The sequence below is a fragment of the Columba livia genome, chromosome Z (genome assembly GCF_036013475.1).
Source record: "Columba livia isolate bColLiv1 breed racing homer chromosome Z, bColLiv1.pat.W.v2, whole genome shotgun sequence".
Classification (NCBI taxonomy): Eukaryota; Metazoa; Chordata; class Aves; order Columbiformes; family Columbidae; genus Columba; species Columba livia.
Window position 1 is genome coordinate 16,767,610 of NC_088642.1, and position 17,155 is coordinate 16,784,764.

At 37.7% G+C, this 17,155-nt stretch overlaps 1 protein-coding gene across 1 annotated transcript in view; it reads right to left on the reverse strand.

Moving 5' to 3' along the window:
- Positions 1-17,155, reverse strand: part of DMGDH (dimethylglycine dehydrogenase) — a 44,235-nt gene that overhangs the window by 5,981 nt on the left and 21,099 nt on the right. The window contains exons 8-14 of the mRNA XM_065047394.1: positions 13,435-13,604; positions 13,090-13,243; positions 12,047-12,212; positions 10,029-10,159; positions 8,401-8,618; positions 7,360-7,517; positions 6,218-6,277 (exon numbers count right to left, since the gene is read on the reverse strand). Of these exons, the coding sequence (XP_064903466.1) occupies positions 6,218-6,277; positions 7,360-7,517; positions 8,401-8,618; positions 10,029-10,159; positions 12,047-12,212; positions 13,090-13,243; positions 13,435-13,604 (1,057 nt within the window). The remainder of the gene's footprint in view (positions 1-6,217; positions 6,278-7,359; positions 7,518-8,400; positions 8,619-10,028; positions 10,160-12,046; positions 12,213-13,089; positions 13,244-13,434; positions 13,605-17,155) is intronic.

Sequence of the window (17,155 nt, forward strand, 5' to 3'; positions counted from 1 at the left end):
AAATCTCTTAACAATAAAATGTTGTCATTTATTTGGGATACCACTTGAAACTGCAGGCATGCAGTCAAATTATGTACACAAAGCCACCCAACTGAGTAAGGCAGCACCAACAGCTGCTGTGATCTGCTATAACCACCACATTACAACACACTGGAGACAGCATCAATGCAGTATTTTGAAATTAATTATTCTTAGTTGGTCTTGAATAATTTCAGGGTAACACTCCAAATGATAGCTCTCTCACCAGGGCAATAATTGAAGATTGTTTTCCTCCACAGACAACAACCATTTTACAGGTTCATTTTTCTGCAGCAAACAAAAGCTACAGTTCGCACCACACAAACCAGTTTTCTAAGGGAGATGTGGCCACTCAGTGCGTATAACACCTGTATCACTGCACTTTTCATTCCATCTGCCTAAGTCGTCCTTGTATGCAAACAGCCAGCTCTAAGAAATCAGTATGATACAAACAACTGATGAATTACTGAATTATTTTGGCTCAAAGCTCCTAGCTAGGTGGGTGCTTATTCCTTTACATTGCCCAACAAACACACTGGGGGTGACCTAGGTATGTGTTTTATGCAGATAACAAAATCATAGCAGATTATTTCTAATGTGTTTCATACTCTGCATAAATTTATGGAATAAATCCTCTGTTTTATGACCCTCTAAACATCAGTTCAAGTAACCATGGAATATGGTTCCACTCCTAAATTTTAATTTGCATGGGGACAGGGTATAGGTAGAAAATTACACTGAATAAATTTGTTACAGGCTTAATAAATGAGGAGTGAAAGAGAGCAGGAAGAGGGGAAAAAAGTACCCTTTCCCCCTCTCAAATACCTTGTACCTTTCCATCACTCCATCCTTTTTCAGGTCCCTCTGCTTTTCCTCAGGCTCCTTATCCTTTTTTCAGTAAAGTCTGTGCTCTTTTTTCTCCCTTCTCCTCCCTTTTTCACATGGAGTAGGGATGGCAAAACCAAAACCTTATACTAGTTTGTGGAGTGGGGTCAGTGACCTCTACTGTAGTCATTCCTCTCAGAACAGGAGGGATACAAGCTGGAGAAAGTGAAGGAAAAGCACAGAATGGCAGTAAGGGGGAGTCACAGAAATTCTTGCAGGTTTGCCTGTCCAGAATCAACTATGAATAGCAGCAGAGCTCCCAGCAGACCTGGATAGCAAGTGCCAAGCATTCCACGGACTACGCCTTCTCTATACACCCTATACTGGATTTTACAAATTAGAAGACAAAAATTATTAATTCTCTATGGTACTGCAAACCCAGTTCCCATTTTAAAGTCAGTGGGGAAAAAAAAAATATCAAATGGTGCAAAACATGGTCAAAATGGTCACAAGGTGATGCTTTCCTGGTTACCCGTACTCAGCACAACTCTCCTGCGGGTGACAGGTTTTGATTTCATACTGCTGCTTTTGAGCACTAGAGACCACGCCATTAAAGCATAGAGTCACCCAATCAGAACAGTAGCATTTTACACAGACGATTATATAAATGACTACATATGCCACAATGTTGCAAAGACCCAGAGTCAGCATGTACATCTTCCTTTCTGCCACTTTCCCCACCACCTTCCCCTAGTGTTCAGTCCTTTTTGTGGACAGAGCCTGGAGGCCCAAGGCAGGACTGATAGTCTAGTGCTCCCTTCTGGAGGGCATGCTCTCTGCAATTAGAATCATGGAATCGTTTTGGTTGGAAAATACCTTTAAGATTATCAAGTGCAGCTGTAAAGCTAGCACTGCAAAGTCCACCACTAAACCACGTCCCTAAGCACCACACCACATCTTTTAAACGCTTCAAAGGATGGTGTCTCCACCACTTTTCTGGGCAGCCTGTTCCAATTACTGACAACCCTTTCCATGGAGAGTTTTTTCCTAATATTCAATCTAAACCTTCCCCTGGCACAACTTGAGGCCATTTCCTCTTGTCCTATCACTTGCCACTTGGGAAAAGAGACCAATGACCTCCATGCTACAACCTCCTTTCAGGTAGTTGTAGCCAGTGATAAGGTCTCCCCTCAGCCTCCTTTTCTCCAGTCTGAACAGCCCCAGTTCCTTCAGCCACTCCTCATCAGACTTGTGCTTCAGGTCCCTCACCAGCTTCATCACCCTCCTCTGCACTCTCTCCAGCACCTCAATGTCTTTCTTACGATGAGTGGCCCAAGACCGAACACAGGATTCAAGGTGCGGCCTCAGCAGTGCTGAGTACAAACGGCATGATCACTTCTCTAGTTCTGCTGGCCACACTATTCCTGATACAAGCCAGGATGCTCTTGGCCTTCTTAGCCACCTGGGCACACTGCTGGCTCACGTTCAGCGAGCTGTCAATCAACACGCCCCACATCCCTCTTTGCCAGGCAGCTTTCCAGCCACTCTTCCCCAGCTGTAGCACTGCCTGGGGTTGTTGTGAACCAAGTGCAGGACCCGACACTTGGCCTTGTTAAACGTCGTGCAAGTGGACTCAGCCCATTGATCCAGCAGGTCCAGATCCCTCTGTATGGCCTTCCTGCCCTCCAGCAGATCAACACTCTCACCATCTGCAAACCTAGAGTGTGCCATCGACCCGCTCATCCAGATCACTGATACAGATATTAAATGTGCCAGTTCTATATATTTTTGTGTGTTTCTTTTCTTTTTTTTTTCTTTTCCTCCAAGCTGCATCTATGAAATGATAAAGAAAAGCCTTTTCCCTAAAAATACTTATAATTTTGTATTTTAATAAATCAGGACATAACAGTTTAGACCATGGTAAGAAAATGAGCTGGAGTAACGCAACTGAGGGGCAGATGTGGCAGAGTGAACAGGAGGGAAACATGACTGTAAAGAAGAGGGCAGTACCTGTAAGATTAAACTGCTACACCAAAGGGATAAAAATGACAGAGACACAGTCCTACAGTCCTGCTCATCCTAGTTTTCTATGAGATAACTGATGTGTAGTTATGCTGGAGGTTGAGCCAACACACATCTGTGTGAAGGTGCTGGGTGTGACACAATTTCTATTAATAATGAATAAGGAAGCATCTAAATGCTTATGTGTCTAGTAAGTGCAATAGTAAAATAAACCTCAAAAATCCAATGCCAAAGTCAGAAGATGAGGTAAGGCTTGTAGTCCAAAAGGCATTTTTTTATGTCAAAATGCAGGTAATCACTGAATAGGTTTGGTGGAGATAAGACACAAACAGTGAGAAGAAGACAGGAAAAGGTGCAGGAAATGAAGATAAAAAATAGTGCTGGTAGAGTAGACCTAAGAAAAAGTGAAGAGAGGGATTCTAGATATTTTATAATCTGGAAAAATGCTTGGAATGGAGATGAAATAAACTGTCCCAGTAAACAAACAGAGCTGCAACAAAGTAACACTTTCTGACAACGGTATTTCCTCCTATTGGAAACAAACACTAAATCTTAGCTAGGCACTCGGACCCCGTCCTGGAGGAGAGTCCCAAACGTTTCCAGCATCTACCGCGTTTTCTTCCCAAAGGCAGCGATGCTGCTGCAGAGGGACTGCCCAGGAGATGGCAGTCCTGGATAGAGCAAAACAAGGCACTCACGGCTTTGGTGGCTGGTTGGGGTTAAACCACGACCGCTGAACACCGCATTTTGGTTCTAATTTATGGAGAAACCAGCACTTTAGCCAGTTGGGGGCGCGTGCTTGAAGGAACAAACCCTATCAACAAACCCACAGACCAAGGTGACAAACAGATCTAAGTTATCTGTTGTTACTAGTTCGTATCCCATTTGCCCTTTTGTGTGTCTGTGTGTGTGTGTGTGTATGTGTGTGTGCAAAGTTTCCTTAATGACAGGAGCAGATGATAACAGAGTATTTTGCTTGTTTTCAGTCACAGTGGCCCCTAAGGAATGCTGAGGTCTATGCCATGCCAAACAGATACCAAAACCAGAGGCATGGAATTGGGACGCACACCCACAAGCTGCCAAGAAGTGAAGTAAATAATCTCACATTGCACTTCATGTTACAGTGCTCAGACCGCTTTCAATATCTGAGTTAGCTCGGGTACCTCTGCAGTGTCAACACACAGTCACAACTGCCCTCATTTGGATCAAGAAATAAACATTGATTATTTCCTTTTTCACATTAGTTCAGCAAAACTGGCAGATATTTTAGGTTGACATCCCGCATCTATGTTGGAGATTAATTCCACACCCATTCATGTACAATGAGAGTATCTGCTCCAGAGACCTGCTCCAGCCCTGCATTTCAACCATGCAGAGAAGTGTGTGGAGCAATAAAGAATCAAGTACTTCACACACACTGATGCCTTTGCATGTTCTGCATGGGCATCTTGTCAAGCAACAACTTTCCCTTCCTATGGCTGCTTCCCTGCTTATACTTTAAAGAAAAAGAAAAGTATAAGATGGAAAGATGTATCAAACGGAAGCAGAAAGAATAACTAGGAACAGTAACATTTTTCATTGCATTATCCCATAATCCTGCTAATGCTTTCCTCAAGGTGGGAACAACATAATCCTGTTCCACAAGATTCTGTATTTCCCTTGCACGTGTAATTTCCTCTGGCTAGGGCAAAAGAACAGCAGCCAACAGAGACAGCTGTAACTCCACTACACATAGGAACCACCACTGACATGCCTGGGAGCACCTTGCCTTGCAGTGGGTGAGCTCCATAGTTGTCCAAGAACAAGTTCATAACTTCTATCTCATGCTGGTGTACACACTGATGTTAGATAGGACAAAAATGAATGTTTTCTCAATCCTGCACAGGCTGAAGAACTTTAACGTCTATAGACATGTTCAACATTTGGAGAGGAAAAGCATCTTCCTGGGTTCATCCCTGTTACTGCTGGTGAAATTGTCTCAAAAGCACCTTTTCAGGTTTAACATGCCTCCACAGTTCTTGCCTATCCAAAGTTTAAAATTTGTTGTTTATTTGGAGCTGTAACTTAAAAGATTTTGACTCCCTTTATCAGTTCCACAGTGCCTCCACAAATCATGGCAAAAATACCAAGGGTCATTTAATATCTGATTTATTATCTTTTCAGGTATAAAAGGAATATAAATAAGTAAGTAATTTGTTCCTGTATCACATTACATCATTGTAAAGAGGAAATGTCTCACAAACACGACTTTTTCTTCTTGATCTCTCTTAGATAAAAATGTTGGCACTTTCTCTGTTTTACAGATGAAAAACTAAGGCAAAAATTGTTCAGAAATACTCCTTCATTTAGGGCACCTAACTTGAAATATATAGGACCTGATCTTTTACATTAGAAACTTCCACTACATTAGAATTACATTAGAACCTACCACTCTAGTACAACAATTACTGAAAAAAATTTTTCAGAAGAACTGCTGACTGACAACTTGGATATGAGTCAAATATAAGTTAAATTAGTATCATGGTTAATAAAGTGAAAACAATTAATTGTTGATAGAATTTCTGAAGAGGTGCTCTGCTTATAAGTTGTTTCTGCCTGATTGGAAGTTGAGAGAATGGGACTAGTTGAATTTAAATATGCAGCAAAAATAAAAATATGTTATTCTATCTCCTTTTATCAACATATTCATTTCTTATATTAATATTTTAGCAAACCAAAGTCTGTTATAGTCTAATAGATACAGAAATTGCTTGTAACTTTCTTCCTGGTTCAAATGAAACTCAAATCATGAGTCCTAACTCTGTCAAATAGAGGACCTATCCAAGAAACCTGGTGAAGTCGTTTCCTGTGCAGCTCTAATGTCATCTGTTGCTATCAGTTAGACCATCAACTCAAACAGCAGGAATCTATTGTTTTTTTCAGTATTTGCTGTACTAGAGTGGTAGCCAAAAAAAAATGATCATACAGACAACTCCTTTAACAAGAGTAAGCAGGTAAATTGTTTTCAAAATATGAACAGGCTTCTTCAGCTTGTGTATAGATACTGTATGCTTACAGAAGCACAAATCGAACTTCTCTGTGAAATCACAAAGTGTTATTTTTCATGCAGACAACACTGGGTATTTGGAACTTCCTGACCTAATGTATAATTTTGTTAGCAAGAAATATGGAAGTATGAAAATTTTTAAAAAACAAATCAGTACTTAATAAATATTCTTATACACAGTGAAAAAAAGTTGCTCAGTTTATTTTCTAAACCTATTTTATTTTACAGATAATTACATTTTTCTTTTCAAACACTGAAAGAAATAACCTTAATCATAATAGAACACTTCAAAATTATAAGACATACCTTGTTTAGCTTTACAAAGCATCCCAGTCCAGCTTCCAAGGGATTAGTGTCACAGTTCATCTGTTTAAAAAAAAAATAAAAAATAAAAAATTTCACCATCCATATGTGATGGTCTATCATAGCTTTTGGGTTGGGCGTGTGCGTTATTTATTTAGGTATTCCATGCAGCATTCTATTTACTCCTGCATCAATGTCTTCCATGTTGCATATCTGCAACTTCCATTTTAATACACTGTATGCTTCCTATATGTGACTTCAACAGAATATCTACTATGATAGTCTAATATAAAGTACTGATGTATAAACCATTCATCTAATTTTCAGTATGCAAAGCAAACACACATTTCACTAAGAAACAAGACTTTTCATCAAAGCAGAATGGAATGTGCAGGAGATTGAATAACTGAGGTAGGCACATTAATTACAACAAAGCAGAATGACTTAGCTGGAGAGGAAAGTAAAACACAAAGCTAATTTTATTTACCACCTTCTCATTAGGTGTAGAGGGAATGATTTGTTAGGCAGCATTTGAAGCAACAATGGAAATAATTATCACTGGAAAACAAAATGACCCCTAAATGCCCACCAATTCACTGTCCCGTGTTCTGTCCTTTGTAAAGGAATTAGGAAAAATGTCAGATAAGGAAGAGTTATAGTGATTTTCCTGAAATTCTCTAGGCCTCATGAGTAGTTCTATATTGTGAGCAAGAAAATCTGTCAGAAACAAGCTAATGGGAAATGAAAAAGTTCCAAGTACATTATGAAGCAAGAATAATTGGCCTCTTGTGACATAGTTATTACAGAAATAAAACATTTTCAGAATCTATCAGCCAAGCCTTTGATTTCAAAACACTAGAGCTCAGCAAAACATTCATAATTTTGTTATACGCAAGAGGGAGAAACATCAGTGAATCAAAGTAAGTGTCTCTTTGCCAGCAGTGCAATGGAGTATTCAAGTTATTTTTATTTAGAAAAGACACTTTTCAGATTTATAGCAGCTTTTCCTCCTCAAATAAATTTTCTTTTCATGCTAAATGGAGAAACTGCAACAAATACTATCTGAGCTAGCTCTGACTGAAAGCTGTGCAGTCATACTGAAATAAAGAAAATAAACAGGAAGAATAGTAGTTATATTTCCTGACCTCTGCCCCCCAGGCTCGGAAACCCTTTTCCAGCCTTAAAGCATTCAGAGCATATGTTCCGAAGTTGTCAATTCCCTCTTTTTGGCCAGCTTCCATGATTGCACTGTAAAGAGCTACAGAATCTTCTTTTCTATGATAGAGCTCCCAGCCCAATTCACCTGTTATACAAATAAGATTAACGGTTTCATCAGCTTAACAATTAAACAATCCTAATAAGTACAGTCCTATCATTGTTAAAAAGTGGGGATCAATGCTGTGAGTGATAATTCACTTTCTGTTATCTGGTGAATTCTGTTATCATATAACAAGTATAATTCCCTGCAAGAACCACCAGATCATTTATGCCCGAATCTTAAACAGTGGTATTATTATTCTAATTTAAACTGTTAACTGAAATATGGGGTGGGAGTCAATCAGAACAACTGATAAGAGAGGGTCATGTAGGAAAGTCACAATGAGAAATGAAGCTTAAGGACTTTACAAATAGATGATGACTTGGCAAGCGAACAGCAAATGTAACTGGGTGTAAATAAGCATAATACAAGCATATTGTATCATATTTAGTACAATAGAGAGGGGTTTCAGCTGCTTCAGAATGATCTGAATTCAGTCCTTTGCAGCAGAGTTGGACATAAAAATAAATAAAAATAAAAAGTAGTTGAGAAAAACAAATACTCAGCATTACAGAGTTACAATTTCAAGGTACTTGACAAACACTAATATACGGTAATCCAGAAACAATTCTTGACATTGGTTTTGCAGCAATACCACAGAGGTTATCAGAACTGGCCTTTTGTTCTGTAAAATAAATATTTACACTATAGCATATTACAGAAAAAGAATGGTTTGGAAAACTCAGCACAGACTCTGACCAGATCACATTTGAAAAAAATCAATGTTCTGCATTTCCTCAAAAATTTATACATAAAATGTGATGAACCTACTCTTTATGATGAGATTTATTTTTCAACATAATTTTAGTTACACTTATATCTTATTTATTGCTCTTTTCCTTAAGAGTCTCTTTTCTCTAGTGCTTACCTGTGTATGATATCCTAATGGCAGTAACAGCAATATCAGAAAGTTTTAAATGCTTAGACTGTAGAAAATTAAATGAACTGTCTCTCAGATCCTCACTTGTCAACTTCTGAAGGATCTGTCGGGCATAAGGACCTGCTACACCAAGTACTCCCATCTCATCTGTCACGTTTTCTATTTCAACTTTATATCCGCCTCTTGTTACTTCCTCTTCTATCCATCTGCATGCAAAACATAGAGATGTTCAGTTATTTCAGTTATTTTATGAAAAATAACTGATTTAGATAAAGGTTAAAAAGGAATAATTTATGTTAGTGTTCATCTTCCCAGCAGCTTCCAGTCCCATACCTTCTCAAAACCAATGGAACTATATGCTACACTATGCAAACCCGTCATCCATGCTAAAAAGTGTTTCGTGGTGAGATACTAGTAGAGGAGCAGATGTATTTGGGATGCCGCCAGGAAAGAAAAGAATTTAAAAGGGTGGAAAAGTATTTCAAGATAAGAGAAGTTATCTGATAGAACAGGAAACAGATTTGCCTTTGGATCTAGAATGTGTTAATAAAAAGTTGACATACAAATAAAGTAAGCAATAACCACAATGAACATAAGAAATCTCAAAATACATTCCTCTGTCAATAGAAATGTATGACCAAGCTTATTCCTTCCTGAATACAGTATTTAAAGTATTGGCAGGAAGTTCATTATTGATCTAATCAAAAACATCAGCTGGGTATTGTCTTTCAGGAAGCTCATGAAAAAAATGAAATTAGTACATTAAAAAGCCTTATACTGTACTACTTTCTTAAGCAGATCTCAGGCACAGAAGAGTACCAAATAGGACTGCTGAAATTCTGTAGAAGTAAATGCACTGGGCCTGGTTCTGCCAATCAGTTCTCAAATGTGTCAGTAATCCTACTCATTCCCATGGGACTGTTATGAAATAGTACATTATTCACCGTGTGTTGGGGTAGCAAGCTTCAGTCTTTTATGTGTTAATTCATTTTGAATAACTTATTTGTCAGCAGTCTCCAGTAAGAAAAAAATATTTTTCTTAATATGTGTGTACAGCACTAGACATGTTGCTTCCAATGCTCATCTATGACAAGCATTTTAATAAAGTCATCCTGCAACTGCTTCTACCTGCTTTCTTTCTGTTGTTTCACTTAGTGATCCCAGAGCCCAAAGGAGAGACATTATCACATTATCAGGAAGACTACGCTACCCATCTGTATTGGCCAGGTCAGTGCCTGTGTGGTCATGCATCTTCAAAGCCAATTTTCTTTTTTGCGTAAGAGAAAACACTGGAAAGGAACAACTGTGCTGTGTTCCATCACACGATGTCCAACGCAAACAGGTTCAACAACAAAACAAGAACTACCTCCACTACAGTGTATTACATAACTCTCAGTCTATTCTCCATCTTTTTGCACCAATATGCAACTGCTTACACTTCAGGATTCAACTTAACCAAACCCCTAAGAAACAAAAATCACAAAACAAGTGCGATTTTCTCAAACCTATCAAAATGTTTGTTGAGTAATAATGAAGAATTTGGCACTTAGTAAAATCTTTCTATATTAATGTGACTGTATATCTATATGTACTTCCTGTATAAAAAATAAACTAACCTCAGATCATGAAGTTCTGACCCTGATCCAGTTACAAGCATAAATTCTCCAGGATACAGTTGAGAGACTGTTAGTTCAGCATAAACTTTTCCTCTTGGTGTTAGCATATGGCTTATATTTGTGGATCCCACCTACAGAGTAAAATATGCAATTATTAAGAATGAAAAAGAAAAGTTTTTAATTCTTAAACACTATGAAATATACAGAATTGTCTTTACTTGAAAGGATGTTTTTATGTTTCTTCTGCTATGCTATAACAGGAGCAGACAGATACACACCTGGCCTAGCATAAGCTTTACAGTGGAAATTTCACATTTTTCAGCACAGAAACCATAGAAATATTTGAAATTAGATAAATTAAGACCTTTATAAATACTTTTTTTATTGTGTATTACACAATGTATTCTTAAGCTACATTTAAGAACACATTTTCACTTCAAATCCAATCGATTTTTGTTTGTTCTCTGATCATCAGAATAAAAAATTCTACATGTTATTGATATAAATATTCTTTTTCTATCATATTAATAATGTTTTCAGATCCCAAACGGCTAACATTACTTCGTCACTTACTTTAAAGAAATACTGAGCTGGCTCGTGCTTTTGTGGCCTTGGTTTACCTATGCTTTTATATTTTATGTAGTTGCTGACTATGAATCTAAATTTCTGTACATTTGAATCAGGTTCTGTGTAGAAACATGATCTCTAGAGGCAAAAATTCAAATAATAGTTACTTAGCTGTGACCATAAAACATACACATGTTCATACAGATATCATCCATAGGAACAGAAATACAAATGTGCCGTAGCTGTTGTGGTGGTCTGGTTCCAGAGGCAGAATTTAATCTCTCTTATTTCATTCTGCTTTCATAAGAACTTTGTCAATCACCCAGTCAGCACCCAGATTCCAGTAAATGAATGAGAAAATGAAAAATATTGCAGATATTGTCATTCTTTTGCAAGGTTGTGTTACATCAATATAGTTACTGGTATATAAGAGGCACATAGTTGAATTTTCAGGATCTGATGATAGCCACACTCAGCCTGGTTTTGATACAAGTATTTCTTCAGTAACTTCACCAAATTATTTTATGATGCAGACAAGCATGAATGGTACCTAAAATCAAAGATCTTAAATAATCAACCAGGTGAAAGCTGGATTTTTACACGGACTCGAACTGTTTGTTCTGTTTTGTTGTTTATCTTTCTTTTTCCCCTTAGCAACACTGAATAAACTCCACTTTCTTCTCACAATTTCCTGTTTAATCTTGCTTTACCCCGCCATATAAATATATTCAGCAAGTGTTATCCATGCCTACTGATGACAGTTACCCCACCTCTACCCCAAGCTAGAAAGAAAACAAACTTTTAATCTATGTTGCTATAACAAAATTAATGCAGTATAAAGTATCACTACATTCAGGTTCTTCTTTCTCTTAAACCTATAGGACACTATTCTTGTGTACATCCAATACAGCACAGTTTCAGGCAGGCAGCTGCCAAGCTATTCTACTGCTACTGTAAAATAATTGCAGGTGAGATTCACTTGTACTTATTTAGACAAAGATTTGAAACACAGAAGGTTCTGTTTCAAAGAAACTTACTTTCTGTAGAGGTGACTGAGCACACAAACAAGTTGGCCAGACAGCTGGTGGAATCTCCATCCTTGGAGATACTTAAAAGACAGGACACAGTCCTGGGCAATGAGCTCCAGGGACCTGCTTAAACATTTGGTTGGACAAGGAGACCTCCAGAAGACACTTCTAACCTCAACCATTCTATGATTCAATTATTTGTGCCCAAACGGTATTTCTACATGGTGCTACTCTGCTACAAACTCCACTGTCCATGCTCTTAACTGGGTGAGATATGTCTCCTGACACAGGGATTTCTCCAAAGGATCTGAGTACTTGGTATTTGAAAGATATGGCAGTAATATTATGCTTCATTTTCTGTTTCTGAAACAGATCTTGTTTGTCTAAATCCTACATTACAATACTTATCACTGTCCCATTTACCTTTGGAACAACATTCGCAAATAGATGATCCAGCAGCTTAACAGAATCTGTGCCTTTTACTTTAAACTTGCCAAATGGTGACAGGTCAATCACACCAACTTTTTCCATAACCTGTTTATATTCACGACCCACAGGTTCAAACCAATTTGTGCGCCGAAAACTGGGTCTGAAACAGAGGATTTACACACACAAGACAAAATTTGGAAATTTCGTGCTTTTTTCAGCAAAACATAGTCTTCTGTTTCTTCAGTTTAATAATAATTCAAAAGAGATAGACTTTCCTAATTGTAGGTAGCTTACCCAATATTTTCCTTGGTCTAACATAGCTTAATTATTAAAATCCTTTAACAACAGATAAAGATATAGCTTGATATTTTATCAAGCATTTTGTACAATGAACCGTGAACTGTTCAAATATTAGAAGAAGTAGTAGCCTGCCATGTGTAAATTTACATCATACTTTGTTGCTGAATCATTTATTTGAGTTTAAGGTGTTGAAGGCTTTATTTCTGAACAGCAGATTGTGTCTCTTTATTCCTTTATGAGCCTCATTTAGATTGGGACTCCAGTATCCCTGTGGAAAACATTTATTTGCTGGATGCTCACTGATGCAAGCAGGTAACTAAGCAAAAAAAAAAAAAAAAAGGATTTGGCTTCTCTTTTCCTGGGAATTATACAAAACACAATCAGATTTTTCATGAAAAGATTATATTGTGCTGCTGATCAAATAATAAGAAAGGGAGAAAAATACAAATTTAAGATGAACAAAGTGTTACTCTAATATTTTCCTTGAGCTAGGCTTTTCCCTGATACCCCATACCTAGAAGAGTTACAGGATATCTCAATGTGTGTTTTCAAATGTCTGCATTATGAGAATGAATTGGATTCTAAACTATAGAAAAAATAATTATGGAAGATCTATTCAACGGGCACCTTTAGCTGACATGTATGATAAATGTATGCTTCTTATTAAATTTAACTCAGCGGGGCCTTGCTGTCATGACAACTTATTGGGGTGGGGGGGAAGATAATCTTTTATTTACTTGTATCCAGTCTCATCTCCAGGTTTGTAGAACCAATGAGGTTGCTCCCATCCTGCATGAAAGCCCATTGAACATTTTGATTTCAGCAAATCATACAGCCCACTGGTTCTCTCTGTTGGTCTCCCAGCAAATCTTTCTTCTTTAGGGTAACCAACTAGAGGGGAAAAAGTAAACAAAAAAACTCCAAACAGCAAACTGCAAAACAAAAACCACAGCATACTAAATACTATACATCACCAAGGTAAAATATGTATTAGTACCTATAGATGAATAGAGAAATCTAGAGGTAGTCTTTGTTGGCATATATTTTCAGGATATAAATATATTTTTTAAATTCCTTCTTACCAATGTTATTAAAACCATACGATTCTCTTGCTTTGGCTGCTGTGTATTCTGTGGTGGTCCACTTTCCATACCGGTTGGGATCTAATTCTATCAGGTCAAATGGAGGTTCCCCCTCAAGGATCCAGTCACTGAGGTACTTTCCTATGCCACCGGCATGTATAATGCCATATCTTAAAAAAAGGAAAAAGTCCTGTAGTGCCAAGTCTTTTTTTGTTTGTTTGTTTTTAAAAATCAGTACTGGCATACACTACTAATACATCCTCTAAAGTATTATATTTTTTTCCCTTTAGTTTTTTATTTTGTTTTATTTGGTCTTGTTTTCCAAGATCACATGCTTTATTGGCAAATAGTTCTACTGCCCCACTCTCAGCAGCAACATTCTATTGGTAATGTACAGCATTTGCAGTGCTTAAGATTACAGCAAACTCTTTCTCTAAAGTTCATAATTTAGGAGTCTTCTCCAGGGACATTAGAACTCTTCAACAGGCAATACTAAAGAAAGCTCTCAAACTTCTGATATCCATTAAATACACTTTCTAGTTACAGAATACCTCTTCTTTTTCAATCCAATTTGATTAAACCAGACTCAGATTTGAAAACGAGACTAAGACATTCTAGCTGCTACAGTGAATATTTAGATTACAGTGACAAGAGCAACAGCAGCAGAAATCAGGAGACAACACTACTGAGACAGCTTTAAAGAATCAGGGAATATAGAGGAACTGCAGATAAAACGAGAATACTTGTTTGTAGTGCTGCTTTGTGTCACCTGATTTACCTTCTCTGTTCTTCACTACAATTACAGAGAAAACTGGTTCCAGAAAGTTAACAAAATAAACAGGCAGACATTTTCTGCTACTAGTCTGTAGCAAAAGCCTGTCCTGTTTCTACACAATGGGTGTGTGGAGGATCTGATTGTAGAGTTTTCTTGTTAGAAATCCGCATTAAAGGAACCACGCCAGGCAACAAAGGTAGATGCTCAAAAGTTACAAAGTGATATACATGAGGTTTCCTTACTTAAACATTTTGTATGTATTTCTAACTTTCAAAATGTCTGACATCTTGACATCCATAGGGAGAAAGCTGTGTCTGAAACGTGCTCCTGTGAGGTGCTTGAAGTGGACAACTGGGGACAAAGATCTTCATTCTGCTGCAATATGTATATGCCACTACCCAGTCTAGATATGACCAAACAGCACTGTGTAAGACTGAATTGCAGGCACCTATACTTTGACACCAAAACTTTTAATTACAAATAATTATTAAAATGGAATGATTTACAACTTTTTATTTTAATACCTCTGTGAATTAGCTTGCCATGTCTTAAAAAAACAAGTGTCCTGTCTAGGAAAGATGTGAAAATAAATTCTGAGTTATTTGTGAAATGCTCCAATGAGCACAACAGAAAAATCCTTGAAGAAAGAGGAAGTCTGTCCAAAACCAAGTTCAGATTAACATGCAGCAGTTAAATCACAGACACGCTCAATAGTGAAGATAAAACAAAATTTAATTGTTGTTCATCAACCTTGCATTCCGAATTCTATGCCCTCAATTAAACAGGCAAGGATCTTGTGGGGGAAAAAAAGAAGTAATAATTTAATTCTAATGCATATGCAGAAGAAGAATTAAATCAGATTACACAACTTTGGCACCTCCTAACGATAGAATGCCTGACTTCATAATATTCATGTGATTACTTTGCTATAGTGGGGTTTTATATGCAGTTTATTTATTTATTTAAATAAAACTGAAATATCAAACAGTCGAGTACATGAAGCAATTCTGCCAAACACACTCCTTTAGGCTGTTCAGCATAAATATTCAGATTCCCAGCACAACCTTATTATCACTGCATTTGTTGCAGTAAGTATGAGCACTTGTAAACTGCCACTCTGCAAGTACTGCAGCCACTGCTAGAGTTAATTTAATTAGGCAACTCTTTGTTATTCACAGTATAAGTTTTGTGACCATGGCTACAACGCCTTGAAGAACAGCTCCAGAAGAACTTTCAGGCAGCTTAAGCCTCCCTGCACCATTCACTGCAGCCAAAAGCACAGGGGAACACAGCACAGAGACCACTGCATGACTCTGGGTGGCAACAGACCAAATACAATGAAGTTTTTTAGCCTCTGCTGAGGACCACTGAGCTGGTGGCAGGGTACCCCTGGAGGCAAGACAGCCCCACGATGTCAAGATGCTACTAAAGGTACAGCTTTGCACTTTGCAGAGCTTTGGAGCACTAACTCTGTGCAAGCAGCTGTATTTGGTGCCCCTATCTGGGCCTAAATTATCAGGGATTTTAAATTATGCAGGATACCCAAATTCCTCATTGCCTAGGGTAATGGGGCTCTGATTGTATTAATATACCACTGCAGTTATGCTACACAAGAATGAAACTCATGTTTTGCAGGGATGGGATGTTACAAGTAGCTGTAAAGAGTGGTGCAGTTTAGGAAACACGGTCTTCATATGGAGATCTAGAGAAAATTTCTTTAATGAACACAAACTGCCCTTCTCTGTTTTTCTTCTCTCCTGGCAATCCTTGCCAGATTATCTTCCTATTGTCCCTGTCCCATTCTTGTGTCTTACTTGTTTAGGAGTCCTTGCTTCTCACCAATTTTTGACTCACTACACTCCTTTTTCCTCAGCAATCTGAGTCCTTGAACACCATGGTCTCTTTTTCTAGGGTCTTCGTCACAGGTTTAGCTATTTTTCTACCCCATTTCTGCAGGAAAATTCCTGCTCAGTCTTTGCCCATGGAATACTACTGTAGACAGAATGTAGGAATCTTAGTGCAAGATTTAGAGTCTCTATTAAGTGTTTATGAGCTGTAGCATTAATAAAGGCTTGTGAATGGGCCCCATGGCTAGATTTTGTGAAGAATGGCAGAAAGGCATATCTTTAGGAGAAAGGTTGCTTCTGCTAAATGTGAAGTTCATTTTCAGAAAATGGGGAAATTCTTCAAAAGAAAGACTTTACAAAAACCTTGACACAGCAAAACAACATACCTTCCAAAAATGTCATCTTTGGAATGGTTATACTGCCTTGATTTAAACTTTTCTGAATACATTCTAGTCTGTGCTTGTTAATACTTTCAAACCTATGAGTAACTGAAAACAGTCTTAAATGGGAAACATTGCACAACCTTAATAATAAACAGTGCTACAAGCTCTGCTAAGTATACTTATTAACTTCTTTGCACATTAAAATGCCTAGCAAGCTGCTAATTTTAGATAAGAAAAATCCTCTAAACTAACAGCACTAAGTCCTCTGTCACAATGTCCCTGCTAGTTGACTATGAGATAAGGATTTGCTAATGCACACAAAAAATTACAACACTGGCAGAAACACTGCAGTGACCCAGAAGCATAGAACAGCGAGTCAAAAGTCCCTGAAAAGCAGACAAAGCAATCTAATGACAGCAACATAATCATGACCTGTGTCTAAACATTCAGAGATGAAAAAGGTGTTTAAAGAAACTTAAATATGTAACACTGGTCTTCAGTTATTCCTATATGGGACTTTGATTCTGCTCCCATTGACACCAATGGAGGAAAACGGGCTCCGAAGACTGACAGCACAATAATGAACTTTAATAGCCTTTTTGGTGAACAAGGACTAAACAAACCACTTTTGTAACTGTAAGTTCTGCAAATGTTGCTAAAGGACAACAATTCAAAAAAAAAAAAAAAAAAAAAGAAAAAAATCCAAGCAGCAAAGG